Raw genomic sequence first — 20,859 nt, forward strand, 5'->3', positions numbered from 1 at the left:
TCAAATATATATGCCTTCAAATATACAAGTTGATTCATACACCATATCATACTGCATATATTCATATACTATATCTTTTCTCCTATGCTATAGGAGATGCTCCCTCATTAGACTGTGAGCCTCACAAGGGTTTAGGTCTTGTCTGTTTTCACCACTGTATCCTAAAAAGTAAGCAAAAGCAAATACAAAATCAAGGACAGAGGAGTCAATAAAGACAAAGAAATGGTCAGGGAACCAGAGGGTAGCAGACGAAGTACACGACATGCAAAACCTGAGCACAGCTTACAGCAACAGGCAGGGGAGGACTTGAAAAAAGAGGGGAAACAACGTGGTGGAGATGGGGGAGAGGGAGAGGATGACCCGGAGGTCAGAGAGCAAGGAGGAGGGACGAGAAGGAAGGATGCAGGACAGGAGGGAGCAAGATGGGTAAGGGAGGCGGGGAGAAGAAGGGCCAGGAGAAAAGGGGGCTTTTTAGATTTCAAGTAATAGGAGAGAGGGGAGGCAAATGAGCCCAGGGGAGCAAGAGAGGGGATGTAAGACAAAAAGGAAATGAGATACCTTGTTTGAAAGCACTTACTCCACATCAGGAACTAAAGAAATATTAGTTTCACTCATTCAAATTAATTTCAAACTCAATTTCCTTAAAAAAAATCCTAAATCCTTCTGAAATAAAGTCAATTTTATGGCAAACAACAGAATACTGTAGTGGTTAGGAGAATGGGTTTGAATACCATTGCCACCCAGAATCATCTGAGGGTCTGGCAAAGGGGAATTGTTTGATACCACTAAGAGTGTAGAGAATAACAGAAGTTTATAAAGATAGTACTTCTCTGCTGTAAAGCACATATGTTAACTTAATACGCACAATAACTTTATGAGGTGAGAAAACTGAGGCACCTATAAATTTAAGTAACTAGCCCAAGGTCACAGATCTTACAAGTGAAAGAGCTGGGTTTTTAACTCAAGCAGTGTGGTTTTGGAATTAGTGATTTTATTCACTACATACACAGACTCTCAAAGAGATTAACAGAAAATGTATAAACATAATTTGAGAACATAATTACCCTAAAAATGATGGATCTTACTCATGATCAAAACAGCAATTATAACTAGAGAAACAAGGCTCTTTCACACCATTTCTAAAGGTGAATCGGTAATAAAAAGATAAAATCAGGAGAAAATACGATAAAAGTCCATTATGACCAGTACATTATACTAATAACAGCTTCTTGAATTGGATAATTTTATTTTGGACTTTTTTGTTCTTCTTCCTGTTTTCTCTTTCATGTAATCAATCTGATGCTAAAATTCCACTCTAAATTTTCTGCAGAATTATTTTTAGGATTGTCGTTTCTTCTAAGGAAACTAGCAGGGTGCCACAGCTGGATTAATACAGAATTTGGAGCGAGAGAGATGAATGTCAGTGGAAGTAGATAATAGCCAACAGTTATAATCAATTTCCTTTGAATTAAATATTTTAATTGCTCCTCAAATCCAATGTCACTTAGAATCCTCACTGGATGTCAATCTATGAATCAGGGTTAGCAGCTCATAAGGACTGTCCCCGCATGGCCCTAAGATATTGGAAGGAGAGAAGGAGGAGGAGGCGTTTCTCCTCCTAGTCCTTGCCGTGGGCATTAACTACACCATGCAGTCCAGGGCCATTCTGCATAATATATTGTGGGAAGACAAGGATGACATCAGAAGAGGCTTTTAAAATGGCAAATTTCTCCCTAAACACTGCAAATTTCTCTATAAACAAGAAATACATAGACTCACTTTTTCATTGTAGATGTCCCCAAGCATTGTACTTGCTCTCACAAAATCTAGGCTTTGAAAATTGTTTCTTGCAATTTTCACAAATTTTTTCAAGTATTTAATTGCTTCTGTAGTCTCTCCTTGGCTAGAATGAATGAAATAGGAAGTCAATGGAGTATCATCTCACTTAATGTCACAGTAAAGAGGAAGTATCTTGTGTCTTTACTGTAGAAAATGCAAGATGGTTATCAGGATAATGAGATTTAATGTGTAAATACCAAATTAAAAATATATGGCTTGTTTTTGTTGGAGCATACATTGAGTTAAAACTGAAACTTTTAAATCCTCATGCATTGCTAATGGAAATGTAAAATGGTACATCTTCTTGGAAAACAGCTTGGCAGTTCCTCAAAAACTTTAACATAGAGTTACCATATGACCCAGAAATTTTACTCCAAAATATATACCCAAGTGAAGCAAAAATATGTCAACACAAAAAGTCATATACATGAAAGTTCATAGCAGCATTATTCATAATAGCCAAGGCATGAAAACAATTGAAATGTATATCAACTGATGAATGGGTAAACAAAATGTGCTGTATACCTACAATGAAATAATATTCAGTCTTAAAAAAGAATGAGGTGGGCCAGGTGCGGTGGCTCACGCCTGTAATCCCAGCACTTTGGGGGGCCCAGGTGGTGGATCACGAGGTCAGGAGATTGAGACTATCCTGGCTAACATGGTGAAACCCCATCTCTACTAAAAATATAAAAAATTAGCTGGGCGTGGTGGCGGGCGCCTGTAGTCCCAGCTACTCGGGAGGCTGAGGCAGGAGAATGGCATGAACCTGGGAGGCGGAGCTTGCAGTGAGCTGAGATCACGCCACTGCACTCCAGTATGGGCAACAGAGCAAGACTCCGTCTCAAAAAAAAAAAAAAAAAAAAAGAATGAGATAGTGATACATGTTGCAACATGGATGAAACTTGAAAATATGCTAAGTGAAAGAAGCCAGACAACAAAAGATCACACACCATATGAGCCCATTTATACAACATGTCCAGAATGGCAAATCCATGAGATGGAAAGTAGGCTAATGGTCGCTAGAGGCTGAGGAAAGTGGAGGATTGAGAAATGACAAATAATGGGTACAAGGTTTCCTTTTAGAGTGACTGAAATTAGATACTGGCCATGGTTGCTCAACCCTGTGAGTACGCTAAAAACCACTGAATTGTAGACTTTAAACTTTTAAAGTGAGGACTCTTTTAAATTGTAGACTTTCAAAGTCTACAATTGTTAAAGTCATAATTGTATAGCATAAGAATTATGTCTCACTCAGGCTTTTTTAAAAAAAAAAAACTTTTAAAAGTTTATAAAAGGCAAATACTAGCTTACTCTTGAAAGCTTTCATTGGTAGTGAAAGCTCAGGTGTCACTAAAGTCACATATACAAGTGTTACATATCCTCACAAAATGTTCAGGAAGACATATAATTTCTAGCAGAGAATTTGGCATATAGTAAGCATTAATATATTTTTGAATGAAGTAATGTTGAAAATTTGAGAAGGGAGACACATATGCTGCTCACATGAAAGCTAAGCATCCAGGTAAACGGTGAGAACCTTAAGGCATATAGATGTTTGGAGTCTATGATTGTAAACTCCTGACCCTTGGATATTCCAGTAACATCAAGAAACTTTGGGAGCCTAGCAAATGTCCCAAAATTTGCTAGTTGCTGGGGAATAAGGTTCCTGTGCTTGAAGAGTTTCACTGTCAATTTGGAGAAATAAGTGTATAAATTCATACATGGGATCAATTGTGACAGGTACTGACTTGTATACAGTGCTTTGAAACCTGGAGTACATTCATTCGCCTATCCTCGTAAGAACACGTCTAGTGTTTTTTGTTTTTTGTTTTCTGGGTTTTCTAAATGTGACTCCAAATTCTTTTGGCTATTTCTAAAGACTGAACCCACCTCTCAACTGGGGCTGTTTAAAAGAACATGTTGCAAGTTCAGAAAGTATTTTCTTTAAAAAAAAAAAAAGAGAGATACATGTAAAGAACGTACAGGTTTGTTACATAGGTCTACGTGGGCCATGGTGGTTTGCTGCACCTATTGACCCATCCTCTAAGTTCCCTCTCCTCAATCATCACCCTTCAACAGGCCCTGGTGTGTGTTGTTCTCCTTTCTGTGTCTTTGTGTTCTTAGTGTTCAACTCCCACTTATGAGTGAGAACATGCGGTGTTTGGTTTTCTGTTCCTGTGTTAATTTGCTGAGGATGGTGGCTTCCAGCTTCATCCGTGTCCCCACAAAGCACATGATCTCATTCCTTTCAATGGCTGCATAGTGTTCCATGGTGTATATGTACCACATTTTCTTTATCCAGTCTATCATTGATGGGCATTTGGGTTAGTTCCATGTCTTTGTTATTGTAAATAGTGCTGCAATAAACATACGTGTGCACGCGTCTTTATAGTAGAATGATGTAGGTTTACTGAATCATTTTCTGTAGGATCCTTTGGTATATATCCAGTAATGGGATTGCTGGGTCAAATGATATTGCTGCTTCTAGATCTTTGAGGAATCACCATTCTGTCTTCCACATTGGTTGAACTAATTTAACTTTCACCAACAGTGTAAAAGTGTTCCTATTTCTCCACAGCCTCACCAGAATCTATTGTTTACTGACTTTTTAATAATTGCCATTCTGAATGGCATGAGATGGTATCTCATTGTGGTTTTGATTTGCATTTCTCTGAAGATCAGTGATGTCGAGCTTTTTTTCATGTTTGTTGGCTGCGTAAATGTCTTCTTTTGAGAAGTGTCTGTTCATATCCTTTTTCCACTGTTTGATGGGGTTGTTTTTTTCTTGTAAATATATTTAAGTTCCTTGAATATTCTGGATATTACACCTTTGTCAGATGGGTGGATTGCAAAAGTGTTCTCCCATTCTGTATGTTGCCTGTTCACTCTGATGATAGTTTCTTTTGCTATGCAGAAGCTCTTTAGTTTAATTAGATCCCATTTGTCAATTTTTGTTTTTGTTGCAATTGTTTTTGGTGTTTTTGTCATGACATCATTTCCTGTGCCTACGCCCTGAATGGTATTGCCTAGGTTTACTTCTAGGGTTTTTATGGTTTGGGGTTTTACATTTAAGTCGTTAATTCATCTTGAGTTAGTTTTTCTATAAGGTGTAAGGAAGGGGTCCAGTTTCAGTTTTCTGCATATGGCTAGCCAGTTTTCCCAGCACCATTTACTGAATAGGATCCTTTCACCATTGATTGTTTTTGTCAGGCTTGTTGAAGACCAGATGGTTGTAGAAGTGTGGTGTTATTTCTGACGTCTCTGTTCTGATCCACTGGTCTATATGTCTGTTTTGGTACCAGTACCATGCTGTTTTGGTTACTGTAGCCTTGTAGTATAGTTTGAAGTCAGGTAGCATGATGCCTCCAGCTTTGTTCTTTTTGCTTGAGATTGTCTTGGCTATACGGGGTCTTCTTTGATTCCACATGAAATTTAAAATAGTTTTCTCTAATTCTGTGAAGAATGTCAATGGTAGTTTGATGGGAATAGCATTGAATCTATAAATTACTTTGAGCAGTATGGCCATTTTCATGATACTGATTCTTCCTATCCATGGGGATGGAATGTTTCTCCATTTGTTTGTTTTCTCTCTTATTTCCTTCAGTAGTGGTTTGTAGTGCTCCTTGAAGAGGTCCTTCACATCTCTTGTTAGCTGCATTCCTAGGTATTTTATTTTCTTTGTAGCAATTGTGAATGGGAGTTCACTCATGATTTGGCTCTCTGCTTGCCTACTGTTGGTGTAAAGGAATGCTTGTGATTTTTGCACATCGATTTTGTATCCTGAGACTTTGCTGAAGTTGCTTCTCAGCTTAAGGAGATTTTGGGCTGAGACAATGGGATTTTCTAAATATACAATCATGTCATCTGCAAACAGAGACAATTTCACTTCCTCCCTTCCTGTTTGAATACCCTTTATTTCTTTCTCTTGCCTGATTGCCCTGGCCAGAACGTCCAATACTATGTTGAATAGAAGTGGTGAAAGAAGGTATCCTTCTCTTGTGCCGGTTTTCAAAGGAAATGCTTTCAGCTTTTACCCATTCAATATGATATTGGCTGTGGGTTTGTCATAAACAGTTCTTATTATTTTGAGAGATGTTCCATCAATATCCAGTTTATTGAGAGTTTTTAACATGAAGGGATGTTGTATTTTATTGAAGGCCTTTTCTGCATCTATTGAGGTAATCCTGTTGTTTTTGTCATTGGCTCTGTTCATGTGATGGGTCACATTTATTGATTTGCTTATGTTGAACCAGCCTTGCATCCCAGGGATGAAGCTGACTTGATCGTGGTGGATAAGTTTTTAATGCGCTGCTGGAATCAGTCTACCAGTATTTTATTGAGAATTTTCACATTGATGTTCATCAGGGATATTGGCCTGAAATTTTCTTTTGTGTGTGTGTGTCTTTTCCTGATTTTGGTATCAGGATGATGCTGGCTTCATAAAATGAGTTAGAGGAAATTCCCTCCTTTTCAATTGTTTGGAATAGTTCCAGAAGGAATAGCATCAGCTCCTCTTTGTGTATCTGGCAGAATTCAGCTGTGAATTTGTCTGGTCCTGGGCTTTTTTGGTTGTTAGGCTATTAATTACTGCCGCAATTTCAGAGCTTGTTATTGGTCTATTCAGGGATCCAACTTCTTCCTGATTTAGTCTTGGTAAGGTGTATGCATCCAGGAATTTATCCATTTCTTCTAGATTTTCTAGTTTATTTGTGTACAGTTGTTTACCGTATTCTCTGTTAGTAGTTTGTATTTCTGTGGAGTCAGTGGTGATATCCCCTTTATCATTTTTTATTGTGTCTATTTGATTCTTCTCTCTCTTCTTCTATATTAGTCTTGCTAGCAGCTTATCTATTTTGTTAATTTTTTCATAAAACCAGCTCCTGGATTTATTGATTTTTTGGAGGGTTTTTCATGTTTCTATCTCCCTCAATTCTTCTGTGATGTTAGTTATTTCTTGTCTTCTGCTAGCTTTTGGATTAGTTTGCTCTTGCCTCTCAAACTCTTTTAATTGTGAGGTTAGGGTGTCTATTTTAGATCTTTCCTGCTTTCTCCTGTGGGCATTTAGTTCTATAAATTGCCCTCTTAACACTGCTTTAGCTGTGTCTTAGAGTTTCTGTTACGTTGTCTCTTTGCTCTCATTGGTTTCAAAGAACTACTTAATTTCCATCCTAATTTTGTTATTTATCCAGTAGTCATTCAGGAGCAAGGTGTTCAATTTCCACATAATTTTGCAGTTTTCAGTGAGTTTCTTAATCCTGAATTCTAATTTGATTGCACTGTGATCTGAGAAAAGTGATTTCAGTTCTTTTGCATTTGCTGAGGAGTGTTTTACTTCCACTTATGTGGTCAATTTTAGAATAAGTGGCATGTGGCACTGAGAAGAATGTATGTTCTGTAGATTTGGGGTAGAGAGTTCTGTAGCTGTCTACTAGGTCCACTTGATCCAGAGCTGAGTTCAAGTCCTGAATATTCTTGTTAATTTTCTGTCTTGTTAATCTGCCTAATACTGACAGTGGGTTGTTAAAGTCTCCCACTATTATTGTGTGGGAGACTAAGTCTCTTTCTAGGTCTCTAAGAACTTGTTTTATGAATCTGGGTGCTCCTGCATTGGGTGCATATATATTTAGAATAATTAGTCCTTCTTGTTGAATTGTTCCCTTTACCATTATGTAATGCCCTTCTTTGTCTTTTTGTATCATTGTTGGTTTAAAGTCTGTTTTGTCAGAGACTAGGATTGCAACCCCTGCTTTTTTTTTTTTATTTCCACGTGCTTGGTAAATTTTTCTTCGTCCCTTTATTTTGAGCCTGTGTGTGTCTCTGCAGGTAAGATGGGTCTCTTGAATACAGCACACCAGTGGGTCTTGACTCCTTATCCAATTTGCCAATCTGTGTCTTTTAATTGGGGCATTTGGCCCACTTACATTTAAGGTTAGTGTTGTTATGTGTGAATTTGATCCTGTCATCATAATGCTATGTGGTTATTTTGCACACTAGTTAATGCAGTTTCTTCATAGTGTCATTGGTCTTTATATTTTAGTGTGTCTTTGCAGTGGCTGGTACCAGTTTTTCCTTTCCATATTTAGTGCTTCTTTCAGGGAAGCACCAGGGAAGGTCTGGTGGTAACAAAATCCCTCAGCATTTGCTTGTCTGGAAAGGATTATATTTCTCATTCACTTATGAAGCTTAATTTGGCTGGATATGAAATTCTGGATTGAAAATTCTTTTCCTTAAGAATGTTGAATATTGGCCCCCAATCTCTTCTGGCTTGTAGAGTTTCTGCTGAGATGTCTGCTGTTAGTCTGATGGGCTTCCCTTTGTAGGTGACCTGGCCTTTCTTTCTGGCTGCCCTTAACAGTTTTTCCTTCATTTTGACCTTGGAGAATCTGATGATCATATTTCTTGGGGTTGATCTTCTCATGGAGTATCTTAATGGTGTTCTCTGTATTTCCTGAATTTGCATGTTGGCCTATCTTGCTAGGTTGGGAAAATTCTCCTGGATAATATCCTGAAGTGTATTTTCCAGCTTGTTTCCATTCTCCTCATCTCCTCTGGTACTCCAATCAATTGTAGGTTCGGTCTTTTTATGAAGTCCCATATTTCTTGGAGGCTTTGTTCATTCCATTTCATTCTTTTTTCTCTATTCTTGTCTGCATGTCTTATTTCAGTAAGGTGGCCTTCCAACTCTGATATCCTTTCTTCTGCTTGGCTGATTCGGCTGTTGATACTTGTATATGCTTCATGAAGTTCTTGTGCTGTGTTTTTCAGCTCCATAAGGTCGTTTATGTTCCTCTCTAAACTGGTTATTCTAGTTAGGAATTCCTCTAACCTTTTATCAAGGTTCTTAGCTTGTTTGCATTGGGTTAGAACATGCTCCTTTAGCTCATCGTAGTTTTTTATGATCCATCTTCTGTAGCCTACTTCTGCCACTTCATCCATTTGATCCTTCATCCATGTCTGTGCCCACATCCCTTGGCTGGAGGGAGGGGGCTCCCTTTCCCCGTGTGGCTCTCAGGTGGGCCACCACACCACACTGCTCTTCCCTCTCTCCATGGGTCTTGCCTGACTTCTAGTCAATTTTGATGACAGAATCTGGATACCTTGGTTTCTGGTGAAGGATTCACACACTTATTATAGTTTATTTTGATGGGAGCCCCAGCTTCTAGTAGGCCATCTTGGCCCTGCCCCCACGGTAGCATTTCTATATGCCCCAGAAGGTATTTTCAAAGAAGTTTATTATAAACAAGTATTGGTAGGATTAGGGTTACCTCCTTGCATAACCTCCCAAGGTTTGGAAAACATTCATTTTCACAGGTAAACAGTGATATGTTTTTAAAAATAAGTTAGATTACTTTAAAGTCAAAATGAGTTATGGTGGAATTTAGAAAGATATAGGTTTGAATCTCAGCTCAGCCTCTTATATTAACAACTTTGATCATACTAAAGTTATGAAACTGAAGAAATCTTGTTTCTTCATTTCAAAAATGGCCACAAGTTGCTGTGGGATTAAAAATTGTGCAAATGTATAGCTTGGCATGTAGTAGGGATTCAATAAATGGCACTAGTGTTATTATTATCTCTCAGTGAAATAAACAACTATCACATTCACAGCTCTCTACTTGACATTGTCTACCACAAGCCAAGAGGCAAATTCAATTTAGCTAAGCAATCCTTCCTGAAAACATTCATCATGTGATGAATTAAAAACTCTGATTTTAATGTATGCTCTGCAAATCAGTCACATAAAGTCCTTGTGTCTATTTTCTAAGGGCAAAATCAAAGAGCTAACATTTTTTGTTTACTTGAGTATCAGGTACTATCAAATACATTTTTTCCTCTTATTGGTAAAAGAGTCTCCTACATATCAGAAATAGGATGAAATTTTATGATACTGCAGCTGTGAATACTACTTTTTATAATTCTGTCCTCACTTTTTCATACTAAAATTATGACCGATCTTCCACATATAGGCATAGGTCAATTCTCCAGAAAAATCATGAATTATTGGAGGAAATTTTCAAATGCAGGCATAGAGTAAAATATAATGAGAGGTTCACCGATTATTTTAATTTAAATATTTGTTTTGTGAAACTAAAAGTTATTGAGAGAGCTTGAGTATAAAATATTAATAAAGAAAATACATTATTTAGAATTTTAAGCGAATTGTGGATTTCTAGGGCTAAAAATGTTCTATCAAATTGTTAATTTTTCACACTCTTTCCTAGGCTATACTATTCAAGAAAAAATTGATGGGGGAAAAATGATGATTTCTCTGAATATCACTTCAAAACCTTAGAGAAAATTATTATTATTAATTATTTAGCTAAGATGGACTCACTGAAGCTTATTTATGTTCATGTTTCTAAAAACCAATATATTTTTGAAGAAAGTACATTTTGAAGTAGATTTGGCCTGCTGAGGATTGTTAAATCAAGACATATACAAACAAAGAAACAAGCAAAAAAAACTAAGTTTAGAGTGTGAGAAACACAAAACAGTATAAATAAAACTATTGCTGGGTAATTCATGTCATTTTTCTTCCAAAGGAGCAACAGATCTCCAAAACATACAAAATTATCTGGAACTTGCTCTAACAAATAATGCTAGAGAAAACAGTCTTATTATTGTAAGTCATTTGCTTTACTCAATGAATGTATAGGTCTACAGCCAGCAAAGTTGTTAATGCAACATCTGAAATATTAACATTATATGCTGGTTAAAGGTTTTCCAAATTTAAAAGTAAGCAACAGATTTAGAAGCCATTCTTTTTATGGAAGGGGAAAACATCAAATATTTTCTTACAGAAAGGGTACAGCTTATTTGTATAAGTTAAAGGACAAGGTTAAAATGTTAGATAAATATTAATTCCAGTTTGCTATATGCAGTGCACAGGTGCAACTTGAACAGCATATTATATGGTATAATCATTAAATTCATTCAACCAGACCTTAGAGAGTTAAAAACATATATTCGGAGGAACAGGACTCCTCGGTCCAAAGAATGAGAATGAAACAGTGCAGAATATTTGTGTATCAAGGTGATTCCAGTTTCCAACTGGGAAAACAGGACCGTTAACACCCACATCCCTTGACAACTGTCCAATTATGTATATCACACTTGGCCTACTGTTTGCAGTAGAAGTAATCAATAAAGGATGTGGTTGAGTGAACATAGATTTTGGTTGAACCAATGCATGAAAACTTAATCATTTACTCAGAGAGAAGAAATCAAATAGAGCAGAGATGAAACAGCCACTAAGGGGTTTGTTGATTGTGCCACCAAGTTTGTGGGCCACAGATGAAAGTAATAAGGCAAATGGGATCAGTGACAGGAGAAAATGCAAAAAGCTGTTCTTAATTTCATGAATTAATAGATATGTTTTGATGTATTTTTTTTTTGGTCATTTTTAGGAAATTTCACATCAAAGCCTGGATGTTCCCTTTTAAAGAATATATGAAAATTAGTAGGGCGTGTCATTTCTCTCAAGCAAGAAAAAATTAATTTTCAGCTATAACAGAAAGGTAATTTTCACACTTGAAACTTTGTGCTGATTGATTTAAAGATCTCCATTGTGGAAAGTTTTCTAGGAAATAGTTTAACTCGAGTTTGCAAGAAAATTTACAGTTGGTATGGAATAAACCCAGAGATGGGTTAATTGTGACCAATATGTATTAAACATATTTTTGTGAATATTTTTCTCTGTATTCTTTTAAATAATCTGAGTATTTTGGAAAGTTGTGGCATTTCTGTAAATGAACTACTTCAGTAAATGAGGCAAAAAAAGAAATGCCATAAGGAAAATATAGGGATTTTCCCTCTCTGTATTTACTTAAACTGTCTGTATAATAATAATATTTACTTGTAATTTCTCAACTGACTTTCTCTTTGTTTTATAGACCATAATTCTAGCTTTTATTGTAGTTTCACAAAGCAATTGTTAGTATTTTAGAACATCAACTCTTTTCTTCACTATTATTCCAAGTAGGGGAAGAATGACATTATAAATGCTTATTTTCTGCTATGCTGCTTAAAGTCTTATGCAATTAATATTATTCAGATCAATGGCAAAAATAACAAAACTTGTTCACTTATTAACACCTTCCCCAGTAACTCTAACACCAAGTCTGTATCTATTAATAATATCACCAGACAGGCAACTCTGTATTACCAAATCCTCAGTCTTGAGGGATTGTGGTGTGTTTTTCAATTGAGGGCTCAGTATAAATTCTTATAACCATTTTAGAAGCTTCCAGCCTTAGATCTTATTCACTGTTCATGCATGCTCAGCTGATGGCCTTAGACACACACTTATCCTAGACATGGCTATCCTCTTCCATTTCCTTTAAAGATATAAAATATGTTTATAGAGATAGGGCTACCATTAGTGAAACTTGTGCAATTGCACAGGTTAGGAAAAAGAGATTTAGAGGTGATGCTAAGCTTCATATGCAACTTGATTTATTTCTCAGCTGCCACCACCATAATTTCCTCTATTTGGGCTGTAGTCTGTTTCTTGCATGTTGCTACTAACCTGAGAAGGACAATTTAGGGCTATGAAAGGGCTGGTACATGTGTGTGTTTGTGTTTATGTGTGTGGGTATGTGCATGTGTGTATGTGTGCACATGCATGTTTACTGAAGGATATGAAGCCTTTCAAGCAAAATGTTCTAAAAATGATCACAGAATTTACATCAAAGCATTTATACTATGAGTGGACTTGATTTAATAATGCTTTGCGCTATTAAGGATGCTGTTGTCTATCTTATAGAATTTTAGGTTTGGAAACATCTGCCTGCTAGTAGATCACTCTTTTGAATTATTTTGCACAGATGTTGAAATAATATGTGGAGGCTTGCACTCCCCTGAGCGTGCCTCTATAACCAACAACAATGCTGCAAAATCACAGATTTGGATTGGAAACCTGGTTGTAGCCTTGGGACACTTTTTCACTATGACCTCAGAATAAGCATCCCCTGCACTGTCTTGTGCATTGTGGCATTGTATAACATTATAAAATTAAGAATCCATGTCTACCATGAAATCACTGGTAGCTTTACTGTACTTTAGTAGATGGGAATTCTTTTTTTAATTAATTTTTAAAAAATAGAGATAGGGTCTCTCTCTGTGGCCCAGGCTGGTCTCAAACTCCTGCACTCAAGTGGTCCTCCCACTTTGGCCTCCCAAAGTGCTGGGATTACAAGTGTGAGCCATTGTGCCTGGCCAGGAATTCTTATAAAAATAATTAGTTTACTTGGCATAAAAGTAAAATGGGGATAAATCTTCTCGCTCCTTTAAATGTTTGCCCTAAGGCACATTGGCAGGCTGCTGAGAGTGTTGGAACAGAATGGTCCCCAGTCCTACCCAAAACAAATTCAACTTCATGATATATCAAATATAGCTGTATCCCATCCCACTCCCAAGCTCCAAATGATACTTAAATAGGCAAATTAAAACATCAGATTGCCTGGTAGTGCCAAAATTCACCAGATAATTGTTCAACTCTTCACTTAGCCTTGACTGAACCGACCAGGAATTCAAATCCTGGGAAGGATGCTAAAATATTCCAGATAAGAAGCAAGGCTAAGAGGTGAGAATTATTTGAAGACAGGCTCATGTCTCTGGAAGTTTCAAAAATAACTATAAAGACCATCAGTAACCAAAGGGACATTTCAATATTTGTCCAGTGACATTGTAAGCACTTAGTAGATGTTTATAAATAAATTTTCCCCTTGAAGTTTTATCTCTTTATTAATTAATTAATTTTTTGCGATGAGGTCTTGCTATGTTGCTCAGGTTGGAATCAAACTCCTGGGCTCCAGGGATCTTTCCATCTCAGCCTCCCAAGTAACTGAGATTACAGGCACCCACCACCACACCCAGCTTACCTCTCTAGTTATGCTGGAACACAATGGAAATGTCATTTTGTAAAAATTATTTTATAAACATGTTAGGGGACACATTTATATGCTACTACAAAGCAAAGCAAAGAATCCAATCCTTTTCTGCTGATTTTTGGGCAGTGATAACAGCAGAGTCAAGTATTTTCATAATCAAAATGTACAATCAACAGAGTTGGTTAGTTCCAAATAGACATAAATTGAATTCTTATCAGTCTTTTCTTTGTATTCAACATCTGCATCTTCTGGGTTGTTGTTTGGAAGTAAAAGTTTTAAAAAATAGCTGAGTTGGTCTTCCATGGACTAGTTACCAATCTTTATTTAGAAGTATCACAACACTCACAGGCTGCTTGCCTTATCCATGACTGGCTCTGTCTTTCTTGGGTAAACACCCATACTCTCCTTCTTTTCCTTTTTTTTTTTGAGACAGAGTTTCACTCTTGATGCCCTGGCTGGAGTGCAATCTCGGCTCACTGCAACCGCCACCTCCCAGGTTCAAGTGATTCTCCTGCCTCAGCCTCCCGAGTAGCTGGGATTACAGGAGCCCTCCTCCACAGCCAACTAATTTTGCGTGTGTGTGTGTGTGGTATTTTTAGTAGAGAGGGGGTTTCACCATGTTGGCCAGGCTGGTCTCAAACTCCTGACCTCAGGTGATCTGCTCACCTCGGCCTCCCAAAGTGCTGGGATTACAGGTGTGAGCCACCGTGCCTGGCCTCTCCTTCTAAATGTGTTTGTGTTCCTAAACCATTTATCCAGTGATGACTGCATTTTATTTATTTTGTAGGATATCTTTAATTTCATTGGTACTGATATTTTTAACTATGATTATTATATTAGTAATGGTACTTATATAATGATTCCTATTTTACCTCACTAGGTACTTTTTAATGTTTCAAATGCCTTTCAAATAACAATTTTACTTTTGAAACACCTCCTTGTATGTGTTTACAACTGAAATACAAATGGGAAGAAATTAGAACTTAACACAATCTATATTACTACAGTTACTGCAACCCACATTACTATTATTAAAAAGCTATATCTTGGATATAAGATAACATAGTAAAAACCAAGGCCTTAACTGATAACTTTTCTTATTGTTATTATTTCTTCAGTCATAATGCTACTCTATAACAATCAAATGGAGTAAACAATGATTGCAAGATAATGACTGAAGGGTGAATGATATATCTTCCATGGAAAAACAGGTATCAGAAGTTGTTCATATATCTAAAATTTTCTGTTTCAAATGAAATATTGGGAATATTGGTTTTAACCCCAATTGTTTATCTAGATGTGCTCAAAGGAGAGATGTCTTAATGGAAAAGCATGACTGAAGCACAGATATAAACTTTCCTCACAGAAGAGATCTGGAAAGGTTATGGTGAGCCACAGCCACTGAAGCGTACTACATATTTCTGTGCTCTCTGCTTTCTTAACTTGTGAGATGTGACCTGATTTTTTTCTCTTTTATTCAAGGTCATCACTAAACTTACAGAAAACCAAAAAGAAAATAATACGAAGGAGGCACAGACAAAGAAGAGTTTAGATGTGTATTTTAAACTACCAAACTGGTTTAAAATAACTTACGATGAAAGGGTCACTTAAGAAGGGCACTGCTTAAAATTTAAGCAGGCAGTAATGGAAAGCGACAGACCTCAAACAATTTAAGCCTTTCACAGTCGAGTGAATTCACAGTGACAGCAAGACGAGGATGTGCTAACTTACCTCTGCAGGACCTTGGCTACGGCTTCATAGCCTCTCCCCAGACTGAGATCATCATCCAGGTCTGTGGAGATTTTACAGTAAGTGTCAAGGACCTATCAGGAAGAGAAACACATATTGAACATATAGCACAGCCAGATACACTGATGTTTCATTTCATAACAGAAAAAATTAAAATTAATAGTTGTTTTTAATGTCTCTATAAAAAATTTTGTTGATTAAAAATTCATGTTGGTTTGGTTTATTTTTATCTATAGTATAACTTGTTTTGTGGCAATCTCTTTAAGCCATGAGAGTGAGGCCTTACTTTTGGAAAAAAATAATTCTTTTCTTGCATAATTGCCCAAATCTTCCAATTTATATAACTTAGGTGTGAATAAATAATGTAATGGTTTTTACATTATTTTAAAATACGGGACTATTATCTAAGGTAATATAAGGCAGATTATAATATTCTACTATGATAGCTTAAATATCACTTTTCTTTCTATAAATAGCTATTTGAAAAGCAAGAATTTAGGTGCCAGGCAATTTCTAAATCTATCATTTTATTAGATGCATAGCTCACAGTTTGTGCATGTATACAGTTTACACTAAAAATATTTCTTACAAATGTATTTCATTACCAACAATCTCTTCAATAATCAAAAGATTACAGCTGCCACAGCCAAACATGTGATCTTAATTTAATTTAACACTGACATCATCTGTATGGTATAATTTTCCCTTTTCCATTTTTCCCTCTTTCAATGGCCAGAAGGAGAAAAATACATAAAACAGAATCCCCATTCTTCCTTTTTCCTTCATTATTACTTGGCCCAACCTATTACACACATGAGGACACAGGAAATCTCCAAAGACCTCTATGGAAATCCTTTTTGCACATTTTCTAAGAAAGAATTAGCAAAAGTCATTTGACGGCATTTGGAAGACACAGTCAATGTGAGGGACGACATAAAAACACCTTGTCTGCTACTGCCTGAATCAGGCAGCCTAGAAGGTTTAAGTCTGAGCGGCAGGGTTGATATTTTATTTGCTTTCTTAGTGTCAATATTTGGGAAATAATTTCAATGAGGCTATTGCGACACTTCATAAAATTTGAGTTTCATGTGGTTTGCAAGTGACTGCTTGACATAATGCTGTTGTTAAAACTTATGGCTATATACTGACCCAGGGTTTTAATTCCTGCTAAAACCACAAAGTTAAAAATTGTGGGGTATTTTGTACTTTAAAAATGTATTTATTCTTAATTAATAAATAATAACATATCTATCACTTCACCAAATTACCATTTGTTAATGTGGTGAGAATGTTAAAAATGTATTCTTTTAGCAATTTTGAAATATACATTATTATTACCTTTGATTTTCATTTTTAAGCCTCTTTTTTTATTATTATACTTTACCTAATGTTAAATGACGAGTTAATGGGTGCAGCACACCAACATTTTTAAGTCTTTTAATAACCCTTGTGTAAACCTGAGAATATTCTTTTCACCATCTTACATAACAAGTAGCACTTAGATCTAATCTGATATGAATTGACATAGACCTTTCTGAGTTAAAGGGCAGTACCTCTGAATTTTGTGAATTTATAAGAGATCTTTTGGAATCCTAATATCAAAATATTTAGGAAAAGATTTTCTGGTGTCTTTTTAAGGTCCATATAATTTATATGACATTCTAGAAATTTAAAGTAAAGATTGAATATAATTATATTTTCTGCCAAAATAGTTCATTTGTTTTTTTCCAGCAAATACCGCTATTGTGTCTCAGGCACTACATTAGACCACAGGATCTTAAGTAGATGAGAATATGCCTGTAACCCTCAAGGCATTTACAGTTCAGTGCTCCAGACTTTGGACTGATACAACTGTGTGAATTAACAATGACTGAAGACAGGTTTCTCCAGGACTAAAGCTGTGCTTATACTGCACCAGTCTCTCATGACCGTGATGTCCATGGGCTCTGAAGCACATGGCAACAATCAGAGGTGCCCAGTTTTATCTGTGAGGTGTGGCTCTTCAACCCATGGATAGAAGGGTAGGCTCCCAACAAATTATGGGTAGATACTTCAGTGTTGATGGCTCCTATCCAACACCACTGTGCCATAATTCCTGGGAGCAGAGGGGCAAAAAACAGCTTTGGCCTTGCTCTTGATTCCGTAGTAGCTTCCCATTGGAGACAGATGCGGCCTGCTGAAATGAACACTAACCTTAGAATAAGAACACCTTGGATTCATGTCCTAGCCTTCCATACTCAACACATTTGGGCCAGGAAATCTCTTTAAGTTGAATTTCCTCATAGTAAAAAAGAAAATCTACTTCTGAGAGTGGTTGTAATGCTGTGAGATAATATAAAGTGCTATGTAGATATTAGGACAAGAATTATTTGGGAACCTGTTAATTAGCTGCCAGTGAACAGCTCCTGGTAGGAGTGTCCCTCCTCAAAGTAAAGACAACTGATCTTTTTTGTGGTTTGAGAGAGTGTGGGTATTTCCTTAAACAGTTTACAGAAAAACAGGAAATATATAGGCAGTAGGACGAGTATAGTTCATTATTGACCAAGTAGGGAAAATGTCAATCACATGAAATCCACATGAGGGTCTTGCAAAGGAGCTGCTCTAAATCAAAGACACACCCTCTGATCCTCAGCAACATGAGCTGCAGTAGGAGAGAGGAGTGCATATAGGTGAAATCATGAAGAGATTACTAGACAAAACCCAGTGCATTGGTGAATTGTGTAGTTCAAACTAAAGAGAGTAGGAGGGTCTTCATTAAAATAAAAAAGCATTAAAATGAGTGGAAAAATAACATGATACTACAAATTCTGTAGAAGATACAGATGTTTTAATTTACAAGAAGAACTTAACCCTATTAAAAAGTGGGCAAAGGAGGTGAACAGGCACTTAAAAAGATGACATGCATGTTGCCAACAAGCATATGGAAAAAAGCTCAATATCAGTGATCATTAGAGAAATGCAAATCAGAACCACAATGAGATACCATCTCTTCTGAGTCGGGATGGCTATTATCAAAGTCGAACAACAACATATGCTGGCAAAGGTTGTGGAGAAAAGAGAATGCTTATACACTGTTGGTGGGAGTGTAAATTAGTTCAACCATAGTGGAAAACAGTGTGGCGATTCCTCAAAGGGCTAGAAACAGAACTACCATTCAACCCAGCAATCCCATTACTAGGTGTATACCCAGAGGAATATAAATTATTCTACCATAAAGACACATGCATGCAAATGTTCATTGCAGCACTATTCACAATAGCCAAGACATGGAATCGATCTAAATGCACATCAATGCTCACTGGATAAAGAAAATGTGGTACATATACACCATGGAATACTATGCAGCCATAAGAAAGAATGAGATCATGTCCCTTGCAGCAACATGGATGCAGCTCAAGGCCATTATCCTTAGTAAACTAGCACAGAAACAGGAAACCAAATACTGCATGTTCTCACTTATAAGTGGAAGCTAAATGATGGGAACTCATGGATACAAAGAAGGGAACAACAGACACTGGGGACCTGCTTGAGAATGGAGGGTGGGAGGAGGAAGAAGACCAGAAAAGATAACTGTTGGGTACTAGGTTTAGTACCCAGGTGATGAAATAATCTGTAAAATAAAGCCCTGTGACACAAGTCTACCTATATAACAATCCTGCACATGTACCGCTGAACTTAAAAGTTTTTTAAAAAGATACAGATGTTTTATACTGATTTATAGTAGGCAACTTGATCTGCTTAAAGCAGGTAAGGTATAACCTACAAATTAATAAATATTGATCAACTTGAATCACTAGACAAAGAGTGGAACCACTTTTACAAAGAATACTTCAAGTATTATAAGAAAATACAGTGTGGCAATCTAAAGGGTGCACTGCACTTGATTGACTATCCCTGTGGCAGATAATATGTTGGAAACAGAGCCAGGATCAGGATGGTTAAAATCTAGCATCGCAAATCAGAGATAGGCAAACGTAAAGGATCTCCAGGTACAAATATTTTGATGAATTGAAAATATATATAATATATAAAATATAAGTGAATTTGTCTATCTTTGAAGTTCATGGGAACTAACTTAACTTTGGCAAAAGACAGAGGAGAACATTAATTTAGCGTGCTACTATGTAAGTTTCAATGGACACCAAACTACATGATACCAAAGTTACCAAAGTTGGCAAAGTCAGTTCATACACCTAATAAGAATTGAGTGCTACATGGCCACTCTATCCAATTGCTCCAATAATTTCAGTGAGTAATGAAGATGAAGCTTTGAAAACAATTTCTGTGACTTCAGAGAAAACAGACTATCTTCTTACCAAAATGAAATAGATGTACTTGGTAAAACCATTTTCAAATAAAATCTAAAGTTCTTAAAATAAAATAATTGCTATTGGTCACCTAAAAACAAAACTAGTAGAATACTCACCAGAAAAAAAAATGAGAGTGTACAAAAGAACAATGCTGGGGATATGCTACAGATTCTTTGAAGAAGTGTTGTTGTAAAATGAAATTTAAGGATTATTAATTTATTTTTAATGCAATAGCCTAAGGGAATATTGGATTTAAGTCAAAGATTGTCAACTGTCAAAAAAAATTAGAATATCTATCTGTCTTAGAGAAAGTAGAAAAATATCCTTGCTTTTTCAGAAGATAAGAATTTAAAATTTATAAGAATAAATTTTGTGCCTGAGCTTTGACACCTTTAAGGAGACACATAGGAAGACATTATTAGGTCTAATAATTTCAAGCACCCAGTTGTTTTTTTCCTTTCTATGCTTAGGACTACCAGTTAGGAGAGTACCTTGGACAGACAAAAATGAACTGCAGTTGACTCTTGAACAACACAGGTGTGAACTGCATGAGTCTACTTAATGTGAATTTTTTTCAACCAAATGTAGATCGAAAATACAGTATTTGAAGGATTGGGAACCTGCCTGAAGGAACAACTGTATTTGGTATTCATCCTCCTTTCTAACTTCCTCTGTTTTCCTGTTTCTCACCCCACTGCAATTCCTCTCTTATATACCTTTATTTTAGAAACTATTAAAACATAAAATTCTACCAGTCTTGGCCCTTATGTTCACTTTAACAAGTGAAATTTTAAATCACTATGAGAACTATCACTTCAGGCCTACCTTTTCCAAATTAGATGGAACTGTCCCCTGACCCCTCTGTCCAGCCAGCCTTTATAAGAAAACACTGTTCCAGTTCATTTGTTTTAAAAAAGTTTAAAGACCACTGTAGAGTCACATAGAGTTGTAGGAAATAATACAGAGTGATCCCATATACCCTTCGCTCCATTTTATCCCAGTGATGACTTTTTTCATAATGATAGTATAATAATCACAATCAGGGAAATGACATTGATATATACCCA

At 36.4% G+C, this 20,859-nt stretch overlaps 1 protein-coding gene across 7 annotated transcripts in view; it reads right to left on the reverse strand.

Annotated features, from left to right (window-relative positions):
* The window catches only part of TTC29 (tetratricopeptide repeat domain 29), a 290,487-nt gene that overhangs the window by 126,002 nt on the left and 143,626 nt on the right, over positions 1-20,859 (reverse strand). For all 7 annotated transcript variants that reach the window (XM_054486394.2, XM_054486390.2, XM_054486393.2 and 4 more), the window contains 2 exons: positions 15,465-15,556; positions 1,780-1,903 (listed from right to left, as the gene is read on the reverse strand). In XM_054486394.2, the coding sequence (XP_054342369.1) occupies positions 1,780-1,903; positions 15,465-15,556 (216 nt within the window). The remainder of the gene's footprint in view (positions 1-1,779; positions 1,904-15,464; positions 15,557-20,859) is intronic.

Source organism: Pongo pygmaeus, chromosome 3 (genome assembly GCF_028885625.2).
Source record: "Pongo pygmaeus isolate AG05252 chromosome 3, NHGRI_mPonPyg2-v2.0_pri, whole genome shotgun sequence".
In the NCBI taxonomy this organism is placed as follows: domain Eukaryota; kingdom Metazoa; phylum Chordata; class Mammalia; order Primates; family Hominidae; genus Pongo; species Pongo pygmaeus.